The sequence below is a fragment of the Psammomys obesus genome, unplaced genomic scaffold (genome assembly GCF_907164565.1).
Source record: "Psammomys obesus unplaced genomic scaffold, mPsaObe1.curated_primary_1811, whole genome shotgun sequence".
NCBI classification, from domain to species: domain Eukaryota; kingdom Metazoa; phylum Chordata; class Mammalia; order Rodentia; family Muridae; genus Psammomys; species Psammomys obesus.
In genome coordinates this window covers 847,127-866,940 of record NW_026596152.1, presented here as the reverse complement: position 1 = coordinate 866,940, position 19,814 = coordinate 847,127, and the positions used below count along the sequence as shown (strand labels likewise).

General features: G+C 59.2%; 3 protein-coding genes across 4 annotated transcripts; 2 read left to right on the top strand and 1 right to left on the bottom strand.

The window, feature by feature from the left end:
* Window positions 1-188: 188 nt before the first annotated feature.
* Phf23 (PHD finger protein 23) lies at window positions 189-4,178 on the top strand. Of its 2 annotated transcripts, none has more exons than XM_055594430.1 (5): window positions 189-424; window positions 1,928-1,959; window positions 2,075-2,167; window positions 2,675-3,305; window positions 3,413-4,178. In XM_055594430.1, the coding sequence occupies exons 1-5, from the start codon at window positions 391-393 to the stop codon at window positions 3,625-3,627; spliced, it is 1,005 nt and encodes a 334-aa protein (XP_055450405.1). In that variant the 5' UTR covers window positions 189-390; the 3' UTR covers window positions 3,628-4,178. The 2 variants fall into 2 exon arrangements, with proteins under 2 accessions (XP_055450405.1, XP_055450404.1); XM_055594429.1 differs by having other exon boundaries at window positions 2,474-3,305.
* A 506-nt stretch (window positions 4,179-4,684) lies between these two features.
* On the top strand, window positions 4,685-13,705 carry Dvl2 (dishevelled segment polarity protein 2). Its single transcript, XM_055594216.1, has 15 exons — window positions 4,685-5,092; window positions 8,800-8,869; window positions 9,101-9,231; window positions 9,344-9,453; window positions 9,540-9,675; window positions 9,820-9,910; window positions 9,997-10,066; window positions 10,144-10,283; window positions 10,357-10,433; window positions 11,013-11,080; window positions 11,428-11,556; window positions 11,714-11,845; window positions 11,965-12,144; window positions 12,418-12,636; window positions 12,742-13,705. Exons 1-15 carry the CDS (start codon window positions 4,899-4,901, stop codon window positions 13,188-13,190), a joined length of 2,196 nt encoding a protein of 731 aa, XP_055450191.1. The 5' UTR covers window positions 4,685-4,898; the 3' UTR covers window positions 13,191-13,705.
* A 141-nt stretch (window positions 13,706-13,846) lies between these two features.
* On the bottom strand, window positions 13,847-18,711 carry Acadvl (acyl-CoA dehydrogenase very long chain). Its single transcript, XM_055594217.1, has 20 exons — window positions 18,576-18,711; window positions 18,437-18,509; window positions 18,114-18,179; window positions 17,958-18,030; window positions 17,814-17,878; window positions 17,587-17,721; window positions 16,856-17,000; window positions 16,616-16,745; window positions 16,405-16,530; window positions 15,992-16,190; window positions 15,784-15,888; window positions 15,326-15,412; window positions 15,181-15,243; window positions 14,996-15,097; window positions 14,830-14,927; window positions 14,683-14,755; window positions 14,534-14,606; window positions 14,380-14,452; window positions 14,211-14,286; window positions 13,847-14,137 (listed from the first exon to the last, which is right to left on the bottom strand). The coding sequence occupies exons 1-20, from the start codon at window positions 18,635-18,637 to the stop codon at window positions 14,000-14,002; spliced, it is 1,962 nt and encodes a 653-aa protein (XP_055450192.1). The 5' UTR covers window positions 18,638-18,711; the 3' UTR covers window positions 13,847-13,999.
* Window positions 18,712-19,814: the final 1,103 nt, after the last annotated feature.

Below are 19,814 nucleotides of genomic sequence, written 5' to 3'. Positions count from 1 at the left end.
CTGGTGGGGAAAGCTGTTTACTGCGCCTGCGCCAGCCCGTGGCTTCCTGGGAACTGGAGTTCCGGAGGCTCTTGCAGTCCCCTTTCCGCTGCCCCTGCACAGACTACAAATCCCTTGGTGCACTGCGCGACGGAGCCGGCGGGGAGGGGGAGAAGGGAGGGAGGAGGAGGAGGAGGGAGCAGGCGGCCGGCGGTGCGGGGGGAGGGGGCCCGGTCCGGGAGTGCGGGAGGCAGTGGTAGAGGGAGGTGGCGGTAGCGGACTGGAGTCTCAACCGCGCCAAGGCGGACGCTTCGGTGGAGCGAGGCAGGAGAACCACGGAGCACCCGAGGCAGCACCGGGGATCCCGGTTTCGAGGAGGGGGTCGGCGGACCGGGTGGAGGGGAGGGGGCGATGCTGGAAGCCATGGCGGAGCCCAGTCCCGAAGGTAAGCGCTCCGTAGGCGCGGAGGGCAGCGAGCGGGTGAGGGTTCAGTCGGCAAAGTTGGAGGTCGGGCGCCGGCACCCCGCGGGGGAGTGCGGGAGCAGGGGCCGGGGGCCTGGCTCTTGCGCTGGGAGAGCGCGGAGTTGAGGTGCCTTGGAGAAAGAGGAGCGGGAGCCGGCTCGGGGAGGTCGGACCCCGGGCGCGGTGTGGATGGTGGTGCTGGGGTGTCCGGGGCTGGGCGCTGGGCGCCTGGCTTCGGGGCGGGGGGCTGGAAAGGCCTGGGGCCGGTTGGCGCTCGGACGCGGAGGGGCTGGGGGGATCTGCCGGAGAGTAGTTGAGCGAGCACGAAGAGGACCGGCCGAGGGGCCCGGGAGTTGGCCGCGGTGGGGGAGTTGGTGACGGCGGCCGCGGAGTTGCCGCCGGGGCGAGCCTGGTGATTGTTCAGGGCTGGCGGTGTACTTGCGGGGACGGGAGAGGGTCTGGGTATTGTCTCCGGTACGGAGCCCGGGGCTGAGGGCTGGTTGTGGCCAGTAACTGGGAAGCGAGGCCGGCCCGGTACTCGGCGGGGCGGCGGGGCGAGCTGGGGGGTTAAGACCGGCAACTTGCGGGGGGGGGGGGTGGGTCGGCTGGGGCAGGGGCTTGCGGGTTGTGGGGCGGATTGTGGGAGGGGGACGCGGCGGAGGGCCTTCTGTGGGGTCCCTGGACGGGGACTCGAGGCTGGAGTTTCAGGGTCCGTGGCCTAAGGGGCTCGCCGAGTCCGGGGGCGGGAGGGGGGCGGCCGGAGACGCTCGGAACTGGGCCCGGGGGCCCGGCGGGGAGCCCGGAGAGCTCGAGACGGGGAGGGGCCAAAGGCCCGGATGGGGGCGGAGGGACGGCGAGATCGTGGGGAGCGCGGCCGCGGGCTGGGGGGGCAGGGGCCCCGGTGTCCGGGCTGCGGCTCTCCGCCCGTCCCGGCCGCGAAGTGGCGTCGGGACCGGGCGCCCGTGCGCGTGTGTTTTGGGTGGGGGTGAGGGGCGCGCCCGGCCGCGTGTTCGAGTGGAAGGGCCGGAGGGCGGGGAGCACCTCGGCGCGGTCAGCCTGGGCCCCGGGGCGGGCGGCCGGACGGCATGGGCGCTCCCGGAGGGCGCAGGGCGGCGGAGCGCGGCCGGGTGGGAACTCCGGGCGCGCGTGAAGGACGGGGGCGGGCGGTGGCCTGCGCTCGCCCCGGGAGCGCTATGGCGGGGTGGGGCGCCGGGAGAGCCGAGTTGACTGGAGACGCTGGGAGGGGGCGGGGCGCCGGGGTTGGGGGAAGGGGAGCGCTATAGCGAGGCCGCCGAGGGCGCCGCGCCCAGGCTCCGCCCCTCGGGGCGGAAGGGGGAGCAGGGGCGGGTCCGGTCGAGCCGGGGGCCGGCCGCCGAGGCCGGCGACCTAACAGAGGATGGGATATTAGGTTGGGACCTCCGGGGTTTAGAGGGAGGATTTTACGGACTCTCCCAGTGCCTTGACTCAGCTTTTATTGATTTCACAGATCCGCCTCCAACTCTTAAGCCGGAGACCCAGGTGAGCCGTCCCATCGACCCTTTCACACGGCCTGACATCTTGGGGGCTGTTTTGGAGATGCCCCTCTAACGTTTGCGCCTGGCTTCCGTGTGATCACGTTTCTGTTTCCTTGTAGCCACCAGAGAAACGACGGAGAACAATTGAGGATTTCAACAAATTCTGCAGTTTTGTCTTGGCCTATGCTGGTTACATCCCTCCCAGCAAAGAGGTAGGGCACGGAACAGTGACTGACTAGAAGGAGTGAGTTGCTTTATAGGAAGATTCTGCCCCAGGGCCATCGAGACTGAGGGAACCGGAGGCTCTCGGGTGGGAAAGCTGGTGTGAGGGGCGGCATGAGGTGCAGAAACACAGTCAAGGAAGTCCAGTTCTGGCCTGGTGGAGCACCGGGGAGGAGGGTGGGGGGAAGGCAGCCTGAGAGTGCTGTCAGGTGTGGGGTTGGGATGTTTCTGGGTCCTGGTTTTCATGCTGGATGTGTGGCTGGGCCCCTGCTGACCCTACTCTTCCCTCTTTTAAGGAAAGCAGTTGGCCAGCCTCTGGCTCTAGCTCTCCATTGCGAGGCGAGAGTGCAGCAGACAGTGATGGCTGGGACTCGGCCCCCTCGGACCTTCGAACTATCCAGACTTTTGTTAAGAAAGCAAAGTCTTCAAAGAGAAGGGCAGCTCAAGCAGGTCCTCCCCAGCCGGGACCCCCAAGGTCCGCTTTTTCTCGCCTGCAGGCCCCTGACAGTGCCACTCTGCTGGAGAAGATGAAGCTTAAGGACTCTCTGTTTGACCTGGACGGGCCCAGAGTGTCGTCGCCGCTGTCTCCCACGCCCCTGACGCACGCCTCCCGGCCCCCCGCTGCTCTCACCCCAGTGCCGCGTTCCCAGGGGGACCTCTCCCAGCCGCGAAAGAAGGACCGAAAGAACAGAAAGTTGGGACCAGGCGGTGGGGCAGGCTTTGGGGTGCTTCGGAGGCCGAGGCCAGCCCCTGGGGATGGGGAAAAACGGTCTCGAATCAAGAAGAGCAAGAAGCGGAAGTTGAAAAAGGCAGATAGGGGGGATAGGCTCCCGCCTCCCGGGCCTCCTCGGGCTCCTCCCAGTGACACAGACTCTGAAGAGGAGGAGGAGGAGGAAGAGGAGGAGGAGGAAGAAATGACAGCCGTTGTGGGGGGTGGGGTCCCAGCCCCTGTGCTGCCAACACCCCCTGAAGCCCCCAGGCCCCCCGTTGCAGTGCACCCGGAAGGCGCTCCTCCTGCTGACCGTGAAGGCCGGGATGTGGGCAGCACAGAAACTAGCCAGGATGGAGACGGCAGCTCCAGCGAGGGCGAGATGAGGGTCATGGATGAGGACATCATGGTAGAATCAGGTGTGGCGCTGAGGGCTGCCCAGGGCAGGGAGCCGGGATGGTGGGTGTCTGGGCTATCCCAAGCCAGGCCTCCAAGCAGAGCTCCAACCACACTTTGTCCTTTCCAGGCGATGACTCGTGGGACCTGATCACATGTTACTGCAGAAAGCCCTTTGCTGGGCGGCCTATGATCGAGTGCAGCCTGTGCGGGACGTGGATCCACCTCTCCTGTGCTAAGATCAAGAAGACCAACGTTCCCGACTTCTTCTATTGCCAGAAATGCAAGGAACTTCGGCCGGAGGCCAGGCGGCTAGGGGCTCTTCCCAAGCCTGGAGAACCCTGAAGTCCCTGTTGAGGCTGGAACTTCTGACATTACTTGGGAATCTGAGTCTCCCTTCCTTGGATTGAGGAGGCTGTCCCCACCTGAGGGCCGGAATTCCCGAGGGAGACAGACTCGCTAGGAAATGAGTGTCTTCTGTCCTTCCTGCTCTGCGGACTTGAAACTGACCCATTACAGGGTCAGGGGAGGCTGGATCTGTAGACGAAGTCTCTGTCCAGTGAGCCTGCCGCCCTTTTCGCTTTGGCGGCCAGGCTCAAACTGGCCCGTAACGGGATAGTTGTCTATAAAGTTGTAGTGTAAATACAGCGCTCCCCTCATGTTTTTTCTCTTTCACTCCCTTTTACTTTCTTCTACACCGGTTGTATTCTTAATTCGGGGCTCCCCGGTTTGAGTGTGGTTGCTCAAAGGTGGGGTATCATAGCCTGGTGGAGCAAGTGAGGAAGGAAAGCAGAAAGGTGTCAGTTACCACTCGCCTTGTTTTTAATAATACTGGCTGGCTTGTACGGTCAGCCTCCGTGTTGTAAATAAAGCAGAGTGGGCTCTTGTGTTTTACAGCCCCCGGTGTCCTGTTTCGGGAGGGGATCTTTGGGAAACCTGGCCAGAGCCTTGCTGCTGGTGTCGGGGCTGAAACCCATTCTTAAGGTCCAGGGCTGTAGACCCACGACTTGGGAGGAGAGGGAAAATTCAGGGGCTGAGGCTAGCAAGGACGACTTGAGACCCCTTTTTTGAAGCTGATCAGTGCCTGGCCCCGTGGTCCCTCCACCCCCCAGTGGTTGCAGCTGAGGAGCTTTTGACGTGGGCGAAGCCAAGTGGGAGCCAGCTGCCGGCATTCTAAGAGCCCCGCTGGTCACGGTGCCTGCGGGTGTCCACGCTCGGGGGCGGGGTCCTGTGGGGCTGGAGACCGTTGCTCAAGGCTGCGGTCACGTGAGGCTCTAGACGGAGCTCGTGGTAACGTGACCCAGGGAAGTCACGTGAGGGACAGTTGGCTGCGCAAAGTGGGCGGGCTCGGGTCACGTGGCGTGGGGAGAGGTGGGCGGGGACCCGGAGAGCGATCGCGGCGGCGGTGGCCCTCGGCCGTGCGCTCGGGAGTGGGGGCTCCGCGCCGCGGCCCTTCGCGCCCACGCCGCCGCCCCACGCCGTCCTCCCCGGCGCGCCGCCCGCGCTGGGCCCGCCGCGGCGGCGCTCGCGCGTCGGTTGGCGGCTGTGCGCAGGCGCGGCGGGGCGCTTGGTCCCGTGGGGTGGGCGGCTGAGCCTGGGAGCGCGCGAGCGAGACCATGGCGGGCAGCGGCGCGGGGGGCGGCGCTGTGGGCGAGACGAAGGTGATCTACCATCTGGACGAGGAGGAGACTCCGTACCTGGTGAAGATCCCCGTCCCGGCCGAGCGCATCACTCTGGGCGACTTCAAGAGCGTCCTGCAGCGGCCCGCGGGCGCCAAGTACTTTTTCAAGTCCATGGATCAGGATTTTGGGTAAGCGCGAGGCCTAGGCTGGTAAGGGCGCTGCGCGTGGTTGGGGCGACATGAGGGGCACCGCTCGAGCTTGCAGCGTTTCTGGCCTGTAGTGGAGCGTAGCGTGTTGTGCTGGGCGGGGGTAGATCTCGTCTGAGCAGACACGGAACTTGACCAGAACGTGAGCAAACCGGAGGCGAGAATGTTAGGTTGGACAATGGGGAACACTGGTGTGTTTCCACTCTCTCTCCTTGATTTTAACCCGAAGGCTCAAGCCGTGCTTGATAGTCGAGTCTGTGCCGCGATCAGATTCCCACCTATCTGTTGGCAGTCTGGTCTTCTCTCAGGCATCTTCACGCTGGCTATTGAGGACTATTCTGTAAATTTTGTTGTTGTTGCTGTCTGCTTGTTTTGATTTGTTCTTTTGTTTTGAGACAGGGCTTCATTCTCTGTATCCTAGGCTGGCTTGGAGCTCGTGTGGGGCCTCAGCCTCCAGAGCGGGGCTAAACCAGCGTGAGCCAGCATGCTGGGCATGCAGTGTCTTCCTACAGACTGGGCTGTGGAGAGGCTCTTTGGGCTTATTCGTTAGGTCCCGTAGTATCACTGTTTTGGGACGGTGCAATCCGTGATCATGTAGAGGGGCCCTATTGGGATATTTTAGGCAGTTTTGAAATAAATTTTTTTTCTGGCAAAGCTTGCACACTTCTGAGTTCCACTGAGTTCTTATTTTCTCTACCCTCCTCCCTTTTTGGCCAGGGAGGGGAGAGTTGGAGGGTTTTGTTTTTGTTTTTAAGATGTTTTAAGTGGCACGCCTTTAATCCCCAGCACTTGGGAGGCAGAGGCAGGCAGATCTCTGGGTTCAAGGCCAGCCTGATCTACAGAGCTAGTTCCAGGTCAGCTAGGGCTACTCAGAGAAAACTGTCTTGAAAAGCCAAACAAGCAGGTAAAGAAAAGGTGCTCTGTGTGTGGGTGTTCTGCATGCATGCTTGTCTCTGCACCACAAGCACACGGTGCTCAAAGAAACCCAAAGATCTCTGGGGACTGGAGTTAGGAGTGTGGGCCACCCTGTGGGTGCTGGGGATTGAGCTCTAGTCCTCCGGAAGAGCAGCAGCGCGCTGAAGTGCAGGGCCAGGGTCTTCTAGAACTGGAAAAGTAGAGCAGCTTGCCTTGCACCTGTGACAGCCTCAGCATCCGCAGCCTGAGTGCCGGGTCAGGTAAGGGTGACAGCATGCCTGCCCCAGGCCCGGTTTTCTTTCCTTCTTCTTTTTTCATAATTCCTTCATTATATACCCTGATTGAAGCCTCTCCCTCAACTCCGCCCAGCCCCACCCTCCCTCCCTGCCCCCCCATCCCCTTCCCCTAGTCCACCGAAAGGGGGCGCTCTCCTCTGCCGTCTGCCGGTAGCTTGTCAAGCCTTGTCAGGACTGCCTGGATCCTCTTCCTCCGTGGCCTGGTGAGGCTGCATCGCCAGGAGCAAGTGCTCCAAGAGCAGGCAGCCGAGTTCATATCAGAGGCAGCCCCTGTTCCCCTCGCTCAGGAACCCACATGGAGACTGAGCTGCGGATCGGCTACATCTGAGCAGGGCGTCTAGGTTCTCTCCATGCACCGTCCTAGGTTGATGCATCAGTCTCTGCGGGACCCCGTGTTCAGATCCTTTAGCTTTGTTGGTCTCCCGAAACCTGGGTTTCTTAGGTCAAAAGACAGCGACAAGTAGGAACAACTTGGGGGGTGCCAGTACGCACAGGGCGTGGGGCACTGCAGAGTGTGAGACGGGGGCGGGGCTAGAATAGAGTGGCTTGTTCTGGGGTCATCTGGGCTGGACTGGGACTGTCAGTTTGGCAGAGTAATGAGGCAGTTTTTGCAGTTGTTGAGACTGAGCCTTCTGTGTCCTGGGTTGGCATAAGCAGGGATAGCAGGGTACTGGGGAGAAAAAGATCACAGAGGTCACCTGCCATCGGTGAAAACCCCTGTGGTTGGACACCTCCATCCGCCAGAACTGAACAAACTGGACTCTCGTCAAAGACTGTCCGACGTGGAGAAAGTGATACTATCTATGGAGTTACCTTGGGTTTAAGTCAAGGTTCTTCTTTCGCATTATAATTTTGGGCAATTTAGTTAGCTTTTGTGCTTTGATTTCGTCTGTGGCGTGGTGATGATCATGGTGTAAGGTGGTTGATTTAGGCGGTAACACACAGTAAATCCCTGGCGGCTGGTAGTTTTCATTTAGTAGTGAGGCTTACTAGTGCAGAGAATAGATTATAGTGATGCAAAATTGTTTGTTTTGGGGGCGACCACGCCATGCTGAGGTTGGTTGTGCTGGGAGACTTACAGTGTGCTGCAAGGTGTATCCTTGAGGCTTATACCCAAGGCCCCCAGACTATGTTAGGCTAGAGTTAATCACACAGGAAGGCGTATTTTTCTTTCTTAGACTTTTAAATTTTTATGTACGTGAGTGTTTCGCCTGCGTTCATGTGTTTATGTGCGCTGTGTGCATGCCTGATGTCTGTGAAGGTTAGAGACAGTCAGATCCCCTGGACTGGAGATACGGTTGTGAGCCAGCAGGTGGGTGCTGGGAACTGAACCTGGGGCTTCGGCAAGAACAGTAAGTGCCCTTAGCCGATGCGCCAGCTCTCCAGGCCTGACGAGGTATCGTGTGTGAGAAAGAATGGCTCGTCAGCACCTGTTTACTTACTGAGTGTCAGGGCAGTGCTCACCCAGGACACGTGTCGTGCAGGACAGTGCTGATGACTTGTGGGCATCAAGAAGGACCCGTGGCCACTGCAGCCTAGGCATTTTTCAGGCTGAGCAGAAGTGAGGTGAGACAGTGGGAAGCCCAGCTTCCTCTGCTGTGGGAGCTTTCCTGAGTGGAGTGTTACAGTTGCATTTAAGGGCATTGTTACCCAGCACAGGCCACAAGTCTGTCTGTGAATTAGAACAAAAAGGACCTGGCGCTTTTGTGGGACAGACGTGCAGGACAGAGCAAGCAGGGCTGCTAGGGAAGCTATTTGGAGCTGCTGGGGAACTGTCCTGGACAGTCTTTGAAAGTTTCCATCAAGTGTGAAGGAGTCTGGAGCAGGGATAGAGTAAGGAGAGTCTGGAAGTGGGTTGTTACTTGTTTTTGTTTTTTTATGTGAAAGCAGATAGTTTGTTTCATTGTGACAGCAGATGAATGCTGTCACAATGCTGGTGCCTGCTGGGCACTGGCAAAGCCAGGTTTGGTGGTGTATGCTATTAATGTCAAGAGGCAGAGGCAGGCAGGTCTCGGTGAGCTTGAGGCTAGCCAAGGATACAAAATGACGGCGTCCTCCCCCTTGTTAACAGGTTGGGTCTGGAGAGTTGGCTTGGAGGATCTGAGGGCATGGACCTCTTCTCCCAGCTCCTGAGATCTGATACCTTCTGTCCCCCACAAGCGCCCTCGTGACAGCCGTGCGCACAGACGTGAACATACATCCATTTTAAACATGGAGGCTGGGGAGACTTCAGATTCGGGGTGGGAGTGATTAGTTTAGTCTTCCTCACCCCCCCCCTCTTTTTTCAAGACAGGGTTTCTCTGTGTAGCCCTGGCTGTAAACTAGGCTAACCTCAAACTTAGAGATCCGCCGTGTGTGCGTGTATGTGCGTGACTGGCTGGCTTTCCAGTGTGCTGAGCTCCTTCTGCCTCGGCCTCCCAAGGGTTGGAATTGCATTGTCACAGCTGGCATCTCACTAGTCGCTGTGCTCTCTTGAAGGGTGGTGAAGGAAGAGATCTCAGACGACAGTGCCCGCCTGCCGTGCTTCAATGGAAGGGTCGTCTCTTGGGTAAGGGGACGCGTCACCAAGGCACTTCCAGCTGCAGACTGCCCCCCCCTCCCCAGCTTGTGGAAGCTGTGAGCATTCCTCAGCCTTCTCCTCTGTAGCCTCCCGTACTCGCTGCTTTTTCTGGACTTTTCCGCGGGTTCTGGGACCTGGTCCCCTTTCTGGCCCTTTCCTTGTCTTTTCTCTTAAACTGCTGTGCACTGGAGCCATGTTTCCCTACTTGCACTCCTCTAGCTAGTGTCGTCAGAGAACCCTCAGCCTGAGGCGGCTCCCCCGGCCCATGAGGTCCCCGCACCTCCGCCATTACCCCCTCTGCCACCAGAAAGGACCAGTGGCATTGGGGACTCGAGGCCACCATCCTTCCAGTGAGTCGATGGGAGGGCAGAGAAGCGGGATCCAGCCCAACCCTACGAGGGGAGACTGAGGATTTTGGCGCTGTGCCCTGACACCCGTGGGGAACTGTCTCTACCTGTGTAGCCCTAATGTGTCCAGTAGCCATGAAAATCTAGAGCCTGAGACAGAAACCGAGTCTGTCGTGTCCGTCAGACGGGAACGCCCTCGAAGGAGAGACAGCAGTGAACATGGCGGTGAGTGGACGCGCCTGAGGCGGGGAGACAGGAGGCTGGGAAAGGGGACAAGCCTCAGCATGTTCTGAGAGTCTGTTCACACACAGCTGCTGGCCATAGGCCTGGTGGCCCCTCGAGGCTAGAGCGCCACCTGGCTGGCTACGAGAGCTCCTCCACCCTCCTTACCAGCGAGCTGGAGAGCACCAGCCTAGGAGACTCAGATGAGGATGACACCATGAGCAGGTATGACCGGACGCATCCTCCTCCATCCTCCCACATCCTCCTCCTGCATCTCCTCATCTTCCTCCATCCTCCCCGCATCCTTCTCCCTCCTCCCTAGCCAGCACTGTTGTCATCTCTGAGCTCCTCTTTGTCAATTGTGGTCAGGTTCAGCAGCTCCACGGAGCAGAGCAGTGCCTCCCGCCTCCTCAAGCGCCACCGGAGGCGAAGGAAGCAGCGGCCACCACGGATGGAGAGGGTGAGGATTCTTCTCAGGGAGGTGGGGCCTTGGGGCCGGGTTGTCTGTGGTTGGGGTTGCTCACCCCTTCCCTCTCCCTGCCGCAGACCTCCTCCTTCAGCAGCGTCACTGACTCCACCATGTCCCTCAACATCATCACAGTCACGCTCAACATGGGTACGGAGGGCCCTGGCAGGGAGGGGGGACAGGGCCTCTGGAGCTCCTGGGGCTTAGTTCTCTCGTGGCCTCTCCAGAGAAGTACAACTTCCTGGGCATCTCCATCGTGGGCCAGAGCAATGAGCGGGGTGATGGCGGCATCTACATTGGCTCCATCATGAAGGGCGGCGCTGTGGCTGCCGACGGCCGCATCGAGCCTGGAGACATGCTTCTGCAGGTAAGCCCGGAGCCGGCTGCTGCCCAGGCTGGGCCCCGCCCCCACGCCGCCCTGACCAGCTCTGCCCTCCCAGGTGAATGACATGAACTTTGAGAACATGAGCAACGACGATGCTGTGCGGGTGCTGAGAGACATCGTTCACAAGCCCGGGTGAGCGCCGCCCTAGCCTCGGCCCTCGCTCCTAAGTCCCCTCAGTGTCATTTCACCATTCTAATGTGAGGCCAGGCATGGTGGTGTGCTCGAGGCCAAGCATGAAGCAGCACGGCCTACATAGCGAGTTCCAGATCAGCCAGGTCTCCACAGTGAGACCCTGTCTCAGAACAACACAGAACAAAGTAAAATCAGAAACCTCCGTGGCTATGCATGCCATCCAGCCTAAACCTCAGGAAAGCCACTGCTGTGCTCCCGCCCACTCCCACCCTCCCCGCTGGCTCCCGCTCACTCCCACCCTCCTCACTGGCGCTAATTACCCTTTGGCTTCTTCGGTCAGGAAAACCTTTCCTGGTTTTTCCACCCATGCCTGAATCCTGGAGCAGGATGGTTGAGTGTTACCTGTTTGTGCTTCCTGTGATTGAGTGTACAGCGTGTACTCCCTTGTTTCACTCAGCAGTGGGTTTACCTCAGCCATGTGCTGAGTCTGAGTCACCGCACTATGAGCCTTCACCCTTGATTTCTCTGGTCCTGAGGCCTCTGCGCTGTCCTTGCTTGACTGGTCTTCTCTGCCCACAGCCCCATCGTGCTGACCGTGGCCAAGTGTTGGGACCCCTCTCCCCAGGCCTACTTCACCCTGCCCCGAAGTAAGTGATGCTCAGGCAGGTCTGACGCTAAGAGATATGGGGAGCCTGGGCATGGTGGCTCACACTGGTAATCCTGGCACTCGGCAGGCTAATACAGGAGCTCCACAAGTTTGAGGCCAACCTGGGCTACATAGTGAGTTCCAGGCCAGCCTGGGCTACAGAGTGAAACCCTGCCTCAAGCAAAAAAGCACAGAAGGAGATTAGAGGAGCTGGGAGGTGAGGGGTCAGGAGGTCCAGGGTCTGGGTGGGAGAGTGCCAGGAGTCTTAGCTTTGGAGCAGCAGGGCTGGTTTGCTCGGGCTGAGTGGTGGCCAGCGTGCTCGGTTCATTTTATTTCACTCTGTACCAGATGAACCCATCCAGCCGATTGACCCCGCAGCCTGGGTGTCACACTCCGCCGCGCTGACTGGCACCTTCCCGGCCTACCCAGGCTCCTCTTCTATGAGCACAATCACATCTGGCTCCTCCCTGCCTGACGGTGGGTCTCTGGCCCTGCCCCTGTGCGGGTGGGCCTCTCTCCAGTTCTCTGTTGTCTCTGTCAGGCTGTGAAGGCCGGGGCCTCTCTGTTCACACGGACATGGCCTCTGTCACAAGGCCGTGGCCACCCCAGAGTTCTCTGTTGTCTCCTCTGTCAGGCTGTGAAGGCCGGGGCCTCTCCATTCACATGGACATGGCCTCTGTCACCAAGGCAATGGCTGCGCCAGAGTCTGGGCTAGAAGTCCGGGACCGCATGTGGCTCAAGATCACCATCCCAAATGCCTTTCTAGGTACTTCCCAACCCTGAGTGGGGTGGTGTGGGGAGGGAAGGAGAAGAAAGCCGGGAGCGGCATGTGGCGCGGGCAGGGTTGGGAGGGCCATGTGACCTTCGCGCTGTGGTGGCTCTCAGGCTCAGACGTGGTCGACTGGCTGTACCATCACGTGGAAGGGTTTCCCGAGCGCCGGGAGGCCCGGAAGTATGCCAGCGGGCTGCTGAAGGCGGGGCTCATCCGCCACACGGTCAACAAGATCACCTTCTCTGAGCAGTGCTACTACGTCTTCGGGGACCTGAGCGGCGGCTGTGAGAGCTGTAAGTCACAGCCTGGCCCTGGGGGCGAGTCCTGCCTCTACCCTAGACCCGGCCTAGACACTGTCCCGCAGTGGCCACCCGCCGGCCCTGAGTGAGCACAGAGCCATGCGTCTCACGGAAGCATTATTGGCTACTGATAGTGGCCCTGGCTGTGTCTTTTCCAGCATGGTGTCTTTGCTTTCCTGTGGTGGCCGGCTCTGGGGAACCGGTTCCAGGTGTCACCCCGGAGTCCTGCCTCTGTAATAAGCAGGGACCTCTCTTCCTCTGTTCCAGACCTAGTCAACTTGTCTCTGAATGACAATGATGGTTCCAGTGGGGCCTCAGACCAGGATACCCTGGCTCCTCTTCCTGGAGCGACCCCCTGGCCCCTGCTGCCTACCTTCTCCTACCAGTACCCAGCCTCCCACCCCTACAGTCCGCAGCCCCCGCCCTACCATGAGCTGTCCTCTTACACCTATGGTGGCGGCAGTGCCAGCAGCCAGCACAGTGAAGGTAAGACCCTTCTGTACAGAGAAGGAGGGCACACGGGAGAGGAGAGGCAGGACAGGGCCGGGGAATCCAGAGGCTCTGGCTGAGCCTTGCTTACCCGCCCCCCAGGGAGCCGGAGCAGTGGGTCAACGAGAAGTGATGGGGGCGCAGGGCGCACAGGGCGGCCTGAGGAACGGGCCCCCGAGTCCAAGTCTGGCAGCGGCAGTGAGTCGGAGCTCTCCAGCCGGGGAGGCAGCCTTCGGCGGGGCGGGGACTCGGGTGGGGTTGGCGATGGGGCCCCCCCTCCATCCAGGGGCTCAGCAGGGGGTGCTCCGAATCTCCGTGCGCTCCCGGGGCTCCACCCCTACGCACCACCCCCTGGCATGGCCCTCCCCTACAACCCCATGATGGTGGTCATGATGCCCCCGCCACCGCCCCCGGTCTCCACTGCAGTGCAGCCCCCTGGTGCCCCTCCTGTCAGAGACCTGGGCTCCGTGCCCCCGGAGCTGACGGCCAGCCGCCAGAGCTTCCACATGGCCATGGGCAACCCCAGTGAGTTCTTTGTAGACGTTATGTAGGCCGCCTTGAGGCCATGTCAGGGCTGTGCTGGTGCTCCTCATGGTGCCTGGGCGCAGCCTAGAGGCTGGCGCCTGCCGAAAGGTGTCTGTCACTGTGACTGTCGCCAGCAGGCCTGGCCCTGCCCCTTCTTCAGGGTACATGGGCATCTTTGGTTAATTTTAGCTTTATTTTTTTATAAGCTTTTGGAGGGGGTTAAAATAGACTTTCTTATATTTTGGGGAGTATTTTTAATAGACATTTCCTCTTTTATATGAAAAATTCTTCCATATAAAATGTCCTGGGTCTCTCCTGTCCCCAGAATAGAACCACCTCCGTCCAGTTGCCTCGTCTTCTGTTACATGAAGGGCGGGTGGTAGTCACGGTACCTGGGGAGAGGAAGGGGCAGCCTGGGTACCCCAGGCGCAGTCCCAGGACGTGGATGGTGTACTTGCCCGGACTGTGTAAGCTGCCTTTGTTACTCTATTTATTTTAGTTACTTGTATAAAACACCAAATAAAGCAATAGAGGCCAACTCCCCAAGCCTCTGGCTCCTTTCTTCGGGAGGCAGGCAGTGGAGAGGAGGGACTGAGGGAGGCATACAGAGGGTCCTGTGAGGGCAGCAGCAGAGGTAGCTTGTTAGGAGGCCGGGAGGGAAGCAGGCTTTGCAGAAGACAGGTTCAGTGGCAAAGAGGACTTGGTAGAAAATTTATTGTTCTTAAGGCAGTAGGTACTCCAGAGAAGAAACAGGAGAACCAAGTCCCCCACAGGGGGGCATGTGTTTTGGCATAAGAGAAGGCACAGTACGATGCTAGGGCCTGGCTGGGAGTATTCAGAATCTAAGGGGGTTGCTGGTGACCACGCCGCCGCTCTCCACCATGGCCTTGGAGATGCTTTTGAAGTTACGGAAGAGCTCCTGCTGAGGCTTGGACTGCAGGCTGGCCATGTTTTCTTGGACCCGTGCTGCAGCCTGGGGAGAGGGAAGGAGAGGGTCAGGCCTGTGTCTCACGTGCCCGCCTGGACTGTGCAGCTCCAAGGCTCACCTCAATGCACCAGCTATCACAGAGCATTTTCTCGTGCTGTGCTGTGGGGTAGCCCTCACTCAGGGATCTGGAGGCTCTGGAAGGGGACAGGAAGTTGAGACAGTTGTAAGCTGAGTGTGGCCCAGCTCCTCTGTGGCCACACCTCCCAAGCTTCCCACTGCCTTCTCACCTGGAGAGAACCACCACCATGGCATAGAGGTCAATGGCTCCATCCGCCAGCCGCTGCAGCAGGAACTGTTCATCTGTCAGGTAGATAAGGGTGGGTTGTCAAGATGAGGGAGGGAACGAAGCAGGAGGTAAGGGGGTTTCCTGAGCTCACTCACTGACGATGCCTTTCTTGTGCTTCATCAGCTTGGCCTCCACCATGGTTGCAAATTGCTCCAGAGCCTGCACTGCCTGAAGAGACAAGGGCCCCGGCGCTCAGGACAGGCAGGCAGCCCACTGCCGCAGGCTCTGCTCTAACGTCACTCACCAGTTCACCGCTGCGGCTTAGCTCTGGGTGGACAACTCCTGACAGACTCAAGCCGCTGCCCATTCCTGTGCGCCTGGAGGAGATGGAAGATGGCCGGTCAGCGGCTTCGGGCCATCCTGCCTTCCCCCGACCTGGCCCCGCGCCTACCGCCTCAGCTGTTTGCCCGCCTCTCCTATCAGGAGGCCGACATTCCCAAGAGGATTCTTCAGGGCATTGCCAAGCCCAGTGAGTTCCTTCCCTTTGTCCTGTGGAGGAGGTCGGACAGTCAGGACTCTGTGCCCTTCACAGTTCCTCTCCCCGACCATCCTCTTACCATGCAGCCCTGCAGCGCCACAAACAGTCGGAGGATGTCGTTTGTCCCCTCAAAGATACGGAAGATGCGAATGTCCCGGAGCACACGCTCTACCCCGGGTTCCTGGCACGGGGGAGACAGAAGTCTGTTGGGAGGGCCTGTGCTGTTCGGCCTCGCGTGCTCAGGGCCGCACTGCACCCTCATACCTTCATGAAGCCCATGCCGCCCATGATCTGGATGCACTCATCAGTCACCTTCCAGGCTGCCTCCTGAGGACACAACCACATGAGGCTGGCTTGGGGCCGAGGTCTGGACCTGGGCTCTGCCCTTCCACCATTCCTGGGTCCTCACCGAGCAAAAGATCTTGCTGATGGCGGCCTCTATCTGGAAGTCCTTGAATCCCTGGTCCATGTTGGCGCTCAGCATGTAAGCCATGGACTGAGGGGGTGTGGTGGGCGTGGGAAACACTGAGGTCAGTTAAGATGCGCTCTGACCTCCCTCACAGCCCTGTATTCACTTTAACCCCCTGGTCAGGTTACACATCAGTATTTGGCCCTCTGATGTGGGAAATCGGGACTTCCAGGCCTCAGACTCTGAGGGGTGGGTCAAGATCGGGGTTTGGTCCCTCTGGGCAGCGTGGAACAGAGCAGCAGCTCAGAAGCCGGCCTGACTGACTATGCCTCCTCGCATCCCCTAGGGCATTGGTGTAAAGCTGGAGACCCACTGCCCCAGGTGCTGCTGGGGGTTGTAGTCTGACCCAGCTGTGAAGAAAGCCACAGGGCTCCAGGGATGGCATAGGAGGCCCATACCTCAGTCACGTACTGCAGAATAGCCATCCGAGCCAGCTTTTCCTGGATCATCCCAAAGTTGTGGATTTTGTCCCCAAACTGAGTACGATTAGTAGCATGGTCAACCTGAAGGAAGGCAAAGTTGGCCCACTGTGGTTCTGCGGCCTGCACCTGGCTGGGCGGGAGCAAAGGCTGGTTCCGGGCTATCCCCGCCTGACCCTGGACTCACCGCCTTGGCAATGACGGCTTTCATGGTGCCGGCCAGGGTTGCAGCCATCCCAAAGCGCCCGTTGTTGAGGATGTTCACAGCCACCTTGAAGCCGTCTCCCACCTGTCCTAGCACATTCTCTGATGGCACCTTCACCCCGTCGAAGTAGACGGCTGTTGTGTTAGAGGCTTTGATGCCCATCTTCTTCTCGGGGGGACCCCTGAAAATGGGGGGCAGGTTAGTTGAGGTGGGACAAGAGGCCGCTCCAGTCCTCATGGTGAGGTGGAAAGTGTCCACGGAGGATGCAGGCAGCGTCCCGCAGGCTGGAGCTCTGGCTCTACCCCGCAACCCTGTGTCCCCACTGTGTGTGCCCACCTGTGGCTCCTGAGTAGGGTGGCCCCAGTGTGACCTGCAATGCCCACTTCCTCACTCACGGGTTAACCCCTCCAAAGCTCTTCTCCACTACAAAAGCTGTGATCTTCTCCTTCACGGCCCCTGTGGCCGCATCTTTAATTGGCGTCTTGGCAAAGACTGTGAAGATGTCTGCCAGGCCCCCGTTACTGTGGAAGATTGAGGTGATGAGTCTGGCTGCTTCAGCACAGTGAAGTCAGGGAATGGGGATGAAGGGAAGAAATGGAAGGTTGCCTGATCCAGATCTTGCTTCCATTGAGAGTGTAGTATTTTCCACAGGGGCTGGGGACAGCCGTGCTCCGGATGGAGGCCGCATCAGACCCACTCGTGGGCTCTGTCAGACAGAAAGCTGCCACAGCCTGCCCTGTGGGGAAGAGAACTGGCTTGCCTGGAATGAAGACCATCAAAATTGTGCCCCTCTCGTGCTACCCCGGCAGTCCTGTGATGGCCCTAGGCCTCAGAAGGGTGTCTTACCAGATGCCACCCTGGGGAGGTATTTTTCCTTCTGGGCCTTCGTGCCATAGAGCAAGATGCCTTTGAAGCCAATGCTCTGGTGAGCTCCCAGGGTGACGCTGACACCGAGGTCATACATGCCTACAATCTCCGCCAGGCGGGCGTACTGCAGGGGAGGAGGCATCGGGTCTGCATTAAACTTGCCTTCGGCAGGAGCGTGGCGGCTGCTGTGCAGAGCCTGACCTGGGCCCCTCTGACAGTGTAGTAAAGCTCCACCATCATAAAGGGCACAGGCGGACTGGTCATGTAGCTCCGGGTAGGGTGCCTGCCTAGCATGCATGAGGCCCTGGAATCCTTTCCCAAAGTAACAGTAGCAGGGACATCAGAGGTCCTAGATCTTTTGTTTTTCTGAGACAGTCTCACTAGGTCCCGCTAGCCGGAAACTTGGTACGTGGACCAGGCTGGCTGCAGACTTAGAGATCTGCCTGCCTCTGCCTCCAGTGTGCTGGGTGTGTGCCGCCATGCCCAGCTGCCCTTGGTCTTGACCGGAAGACTGCCTACTACCCTGTGGGCCACACGGGAACAGGGGTTGGGTCCGCAGTCCTGGCGGGCTGCTCGTGGATCCAGGGGAAGGTGTGTGCCCAGCGGAGACGGAGGGCAAGCGGACGGTGCCCCTGCCTACCTGCTTGGCCCTGGTAGTGAGGCGGCCAAAGCCAGAGAAATGTGGGGTATTGACGAGGGGGTCCTCTCACCTGGGTATTGCAGAGGCCCAGACCACCCAGCTCACTGGGCACTTGCAGACCAAATGCTCCCAGCTCCTTGAGTCCCTGCAGAGTGCTCTGCTCCACCTTCTCCAAGGAGTCGTTCTTGGCGGGGTCGTTCACTTCCTAGGCAAGGAACAGGCCCCCGCATTCAGAGGACCCTTCAAGCACCCCAACATCTGCCCGCCCCAAGAGGGGCTTCCCCAGTCATCCCGTACCTCAAAGAACCGGGCCACTGGCCCTACCAGCTCTTTAAGAAACTGTGTCTGTTCTCCATCAAGCACTGCAGGATGGGAAGGAAGAGGCTGGTCAGGCAGGGAGGCTCCCCTGCCCACACTGCCACTGACGAGCCCTTTGCTTACCAGACGGGTACGGGAACACCTGGTCAGTGGTAAGCTGGCCTTTGAACATGCCCACGGCGAAGGACTTGGATTCCTGGGCAAGGAGGAACAGGGTTTCAGGCCAGTTAGGGCGATTCTCCTGCCTCATCAGTATCATCCAGTTTCTGGGTCACTTACCACCTTGGCTGGACTTTGTCTGGTGGCAGCATCAGAGGAGAGGGTGTCTGGCTTATCCAAGACCGCCTGGGGAAAGGGCCAGATAGATTGGCTGGAGATGGGTCTTGAGGTGTGTTGAGAACATGGCAAAGCGCTGCCTCTAGGAACTGCCTTTCCCCCTACTTTTTGCACTAGGGCACCCTGGCTTGCCCTTTCCCCTACTTTTGCTGCCAGAGCTGTCACCGGGTGACTGGGACCAAGAGAGAGACCCCTGTCGGTCGCAGGCTAGTGTGAGCTGGCAACTCCCATTTCTGTGCCAGTCTCCACCATCCGAGATCACTTACCTGAGTGGCCTCCCTGGCATAATGTCGCTGGGCAGAGGTAGGCCGGGGCTGCCGCAGAAGCACAGATCGCGAGCTGTAAGGAGTCGGGATTGAGTCCTGCCCCGGTCCCCAGCCCCGCTGTACCCCGCCACATACGGACCTTCCGGCCCTCAGCCGCAGCAGCTGTCCCCCCACACCCGGGGCCATCCGAGCTGACTGCATGTCCGAGCGCTGCTGAAGGCTTGACCGCTGACCTCTCCTCTCTCCTGCCCAAAGGTTGTGTGTCTGGGCCCTGACTCATGCTCCACAATGCACTGCGCGGTGGGGCGTGGCCTTTCGGGTCCCAGTGCATGGTGGGAGCTGAAGTTCCGGCGCTCACCCGGTCCCTGTATTCTCATTGACCTAGAGTGATGGATCTCCAAGCGATCTGTTTTTCTCCCCCAAACTCGCCGGTCTGCACTAAAGTCTCATCCGCTAAAGGGGGACGAGATAAGACGAGTGGAAGGGGGGAGGAGTTTAAGTGACTACAGCCCGAGAGATGGAGGTGGACTAGGGGAGGACTTCCTACTCAAGTTAGCAGGGAGAGGTGAGGTTAATGTCAGGTGCAGAGGCCTGAACTATTCAGAAGATGATCCCCTTTTCCGAATGGAGGGCAATGGGGTGGCAGACTCAAGCTGGAATGCGCTCCCGAACTTGAGTCTTGGGAGTTTTCACCAACTCAAAACGTTCCTAAAAGCACGCAGTAGGGGCCACTGATCGCTTTCATGGACTCTGGGAGAGACTGAATCAGGGTCATCATGAATTTGAGGCCGCACAGACCCTGTTAAAGTAAAAACTCCAAACATAGACGTCACAAGAAATTTATTTTAATTATGTGTGTCTTTGTGTGTGGGAACGTGGTCCTCCGGAGTTACAGGCAACTGTCTCTGGCATTGGTGCTGGGAACAGAGCGCAGGTCCACTGGAAGAGCAATAAGCCTTTCTTTAGCGTTTAAAGGGTTTATTGTGCTTTTAAATATGCATATGAGTATACCACATATTCACAAACATGGCGTACCTGCCTGGTGCCCACCGAGGTCAGAGGAGGCATTGGATCCCTTGGAACTGGAGTTACAGATAGATGTATGGGGACGCTGAACACTGAACACAGGTCCTCCATAAGAGCAACAAAGGCTCTTAATTGCTGAGCCATCTTTCCAGCCTCATCTAAATGTTTGCGTGTGTGTGCGCTCTCATAAGCAAGCCCTCATTAGCAGACAGCTTTCAATAGTCTCTGGTCTTTTTGTTTATTTGTTTGTTTTGAGACAGGGTTTCTCTCTATAGCCCTGGATGTCCTGTACTCACTTTCTAGACCAGGCTGGCCTCGAACTCACAGAGATCCGCCTGCCTCTGCCTCCCCG

Bases quoted from the DNA above. Each gene is read 5' to 3' on its own strand.
- Acadvl (XM_055594217.1), bottom strand. From the start codon at position 18,637: ATGCAGTCAGCTCGGATGGCCCCGGGTGTGGGGGGACAGCTGCTGCGG. The intron at 14,453-14,533 runs GTGAGTGAGCTC...TCTACCTGACAG, and splicing joins GCACAAGAAAGGCATCGTCA to ATGAACAGTTCCTGCTGCAG. The intron at 14,287-14,379 runs GTGAGAAGGCAG...GTCCCCTTCCAG, and splicing joins ATGGTGGTGGTTCTCTCCAG to AGCCTCCAGATCCCTGAGTG.
- Phf23 (XM_055594429.1), top strand. From the start codon at position 391: ATGCTGGAAGCCATGGCGGAGCCCAGTCCCGAAG. The intron at 1,960-2,074 runs GTGAGCCGTCCC...GTTTCCTTGTAG, and splicing joins CTCTTAAGCCGGAGACCCAG to CCACCAGAGAAACGACGGAG. The intron at 2,168-2,473 runs GTAGGGCACGGA...CCCTCTTTTAAG, and splicing joins ACATCCCTCCCAGCAAAGAG to GAAAGCAGTTGGCCAGCCTC.
- Dvl2 (XM_055594216.1), top strand. From the start codon at position 4,899: ATGGCGGGCAGCGGCGCGGGGGGCGGCGCTGTGGGCGAGACGAAGGTG. The intron at 9,232-9,343 runs GTGAGTCGATGG...CTACCTGTGTAG, and splicing joins TCGAGGCCACCATCCTTCCA to CCCTAATGTGTCCAGTAGCC. The intron at 10,067-10,143 runs GTACGGAGGGCC...TGGCCTCTCCAG, and splicing joins CACAGTCACGCTCAACATGG to AGAAGTACAACTTCCTGGGC.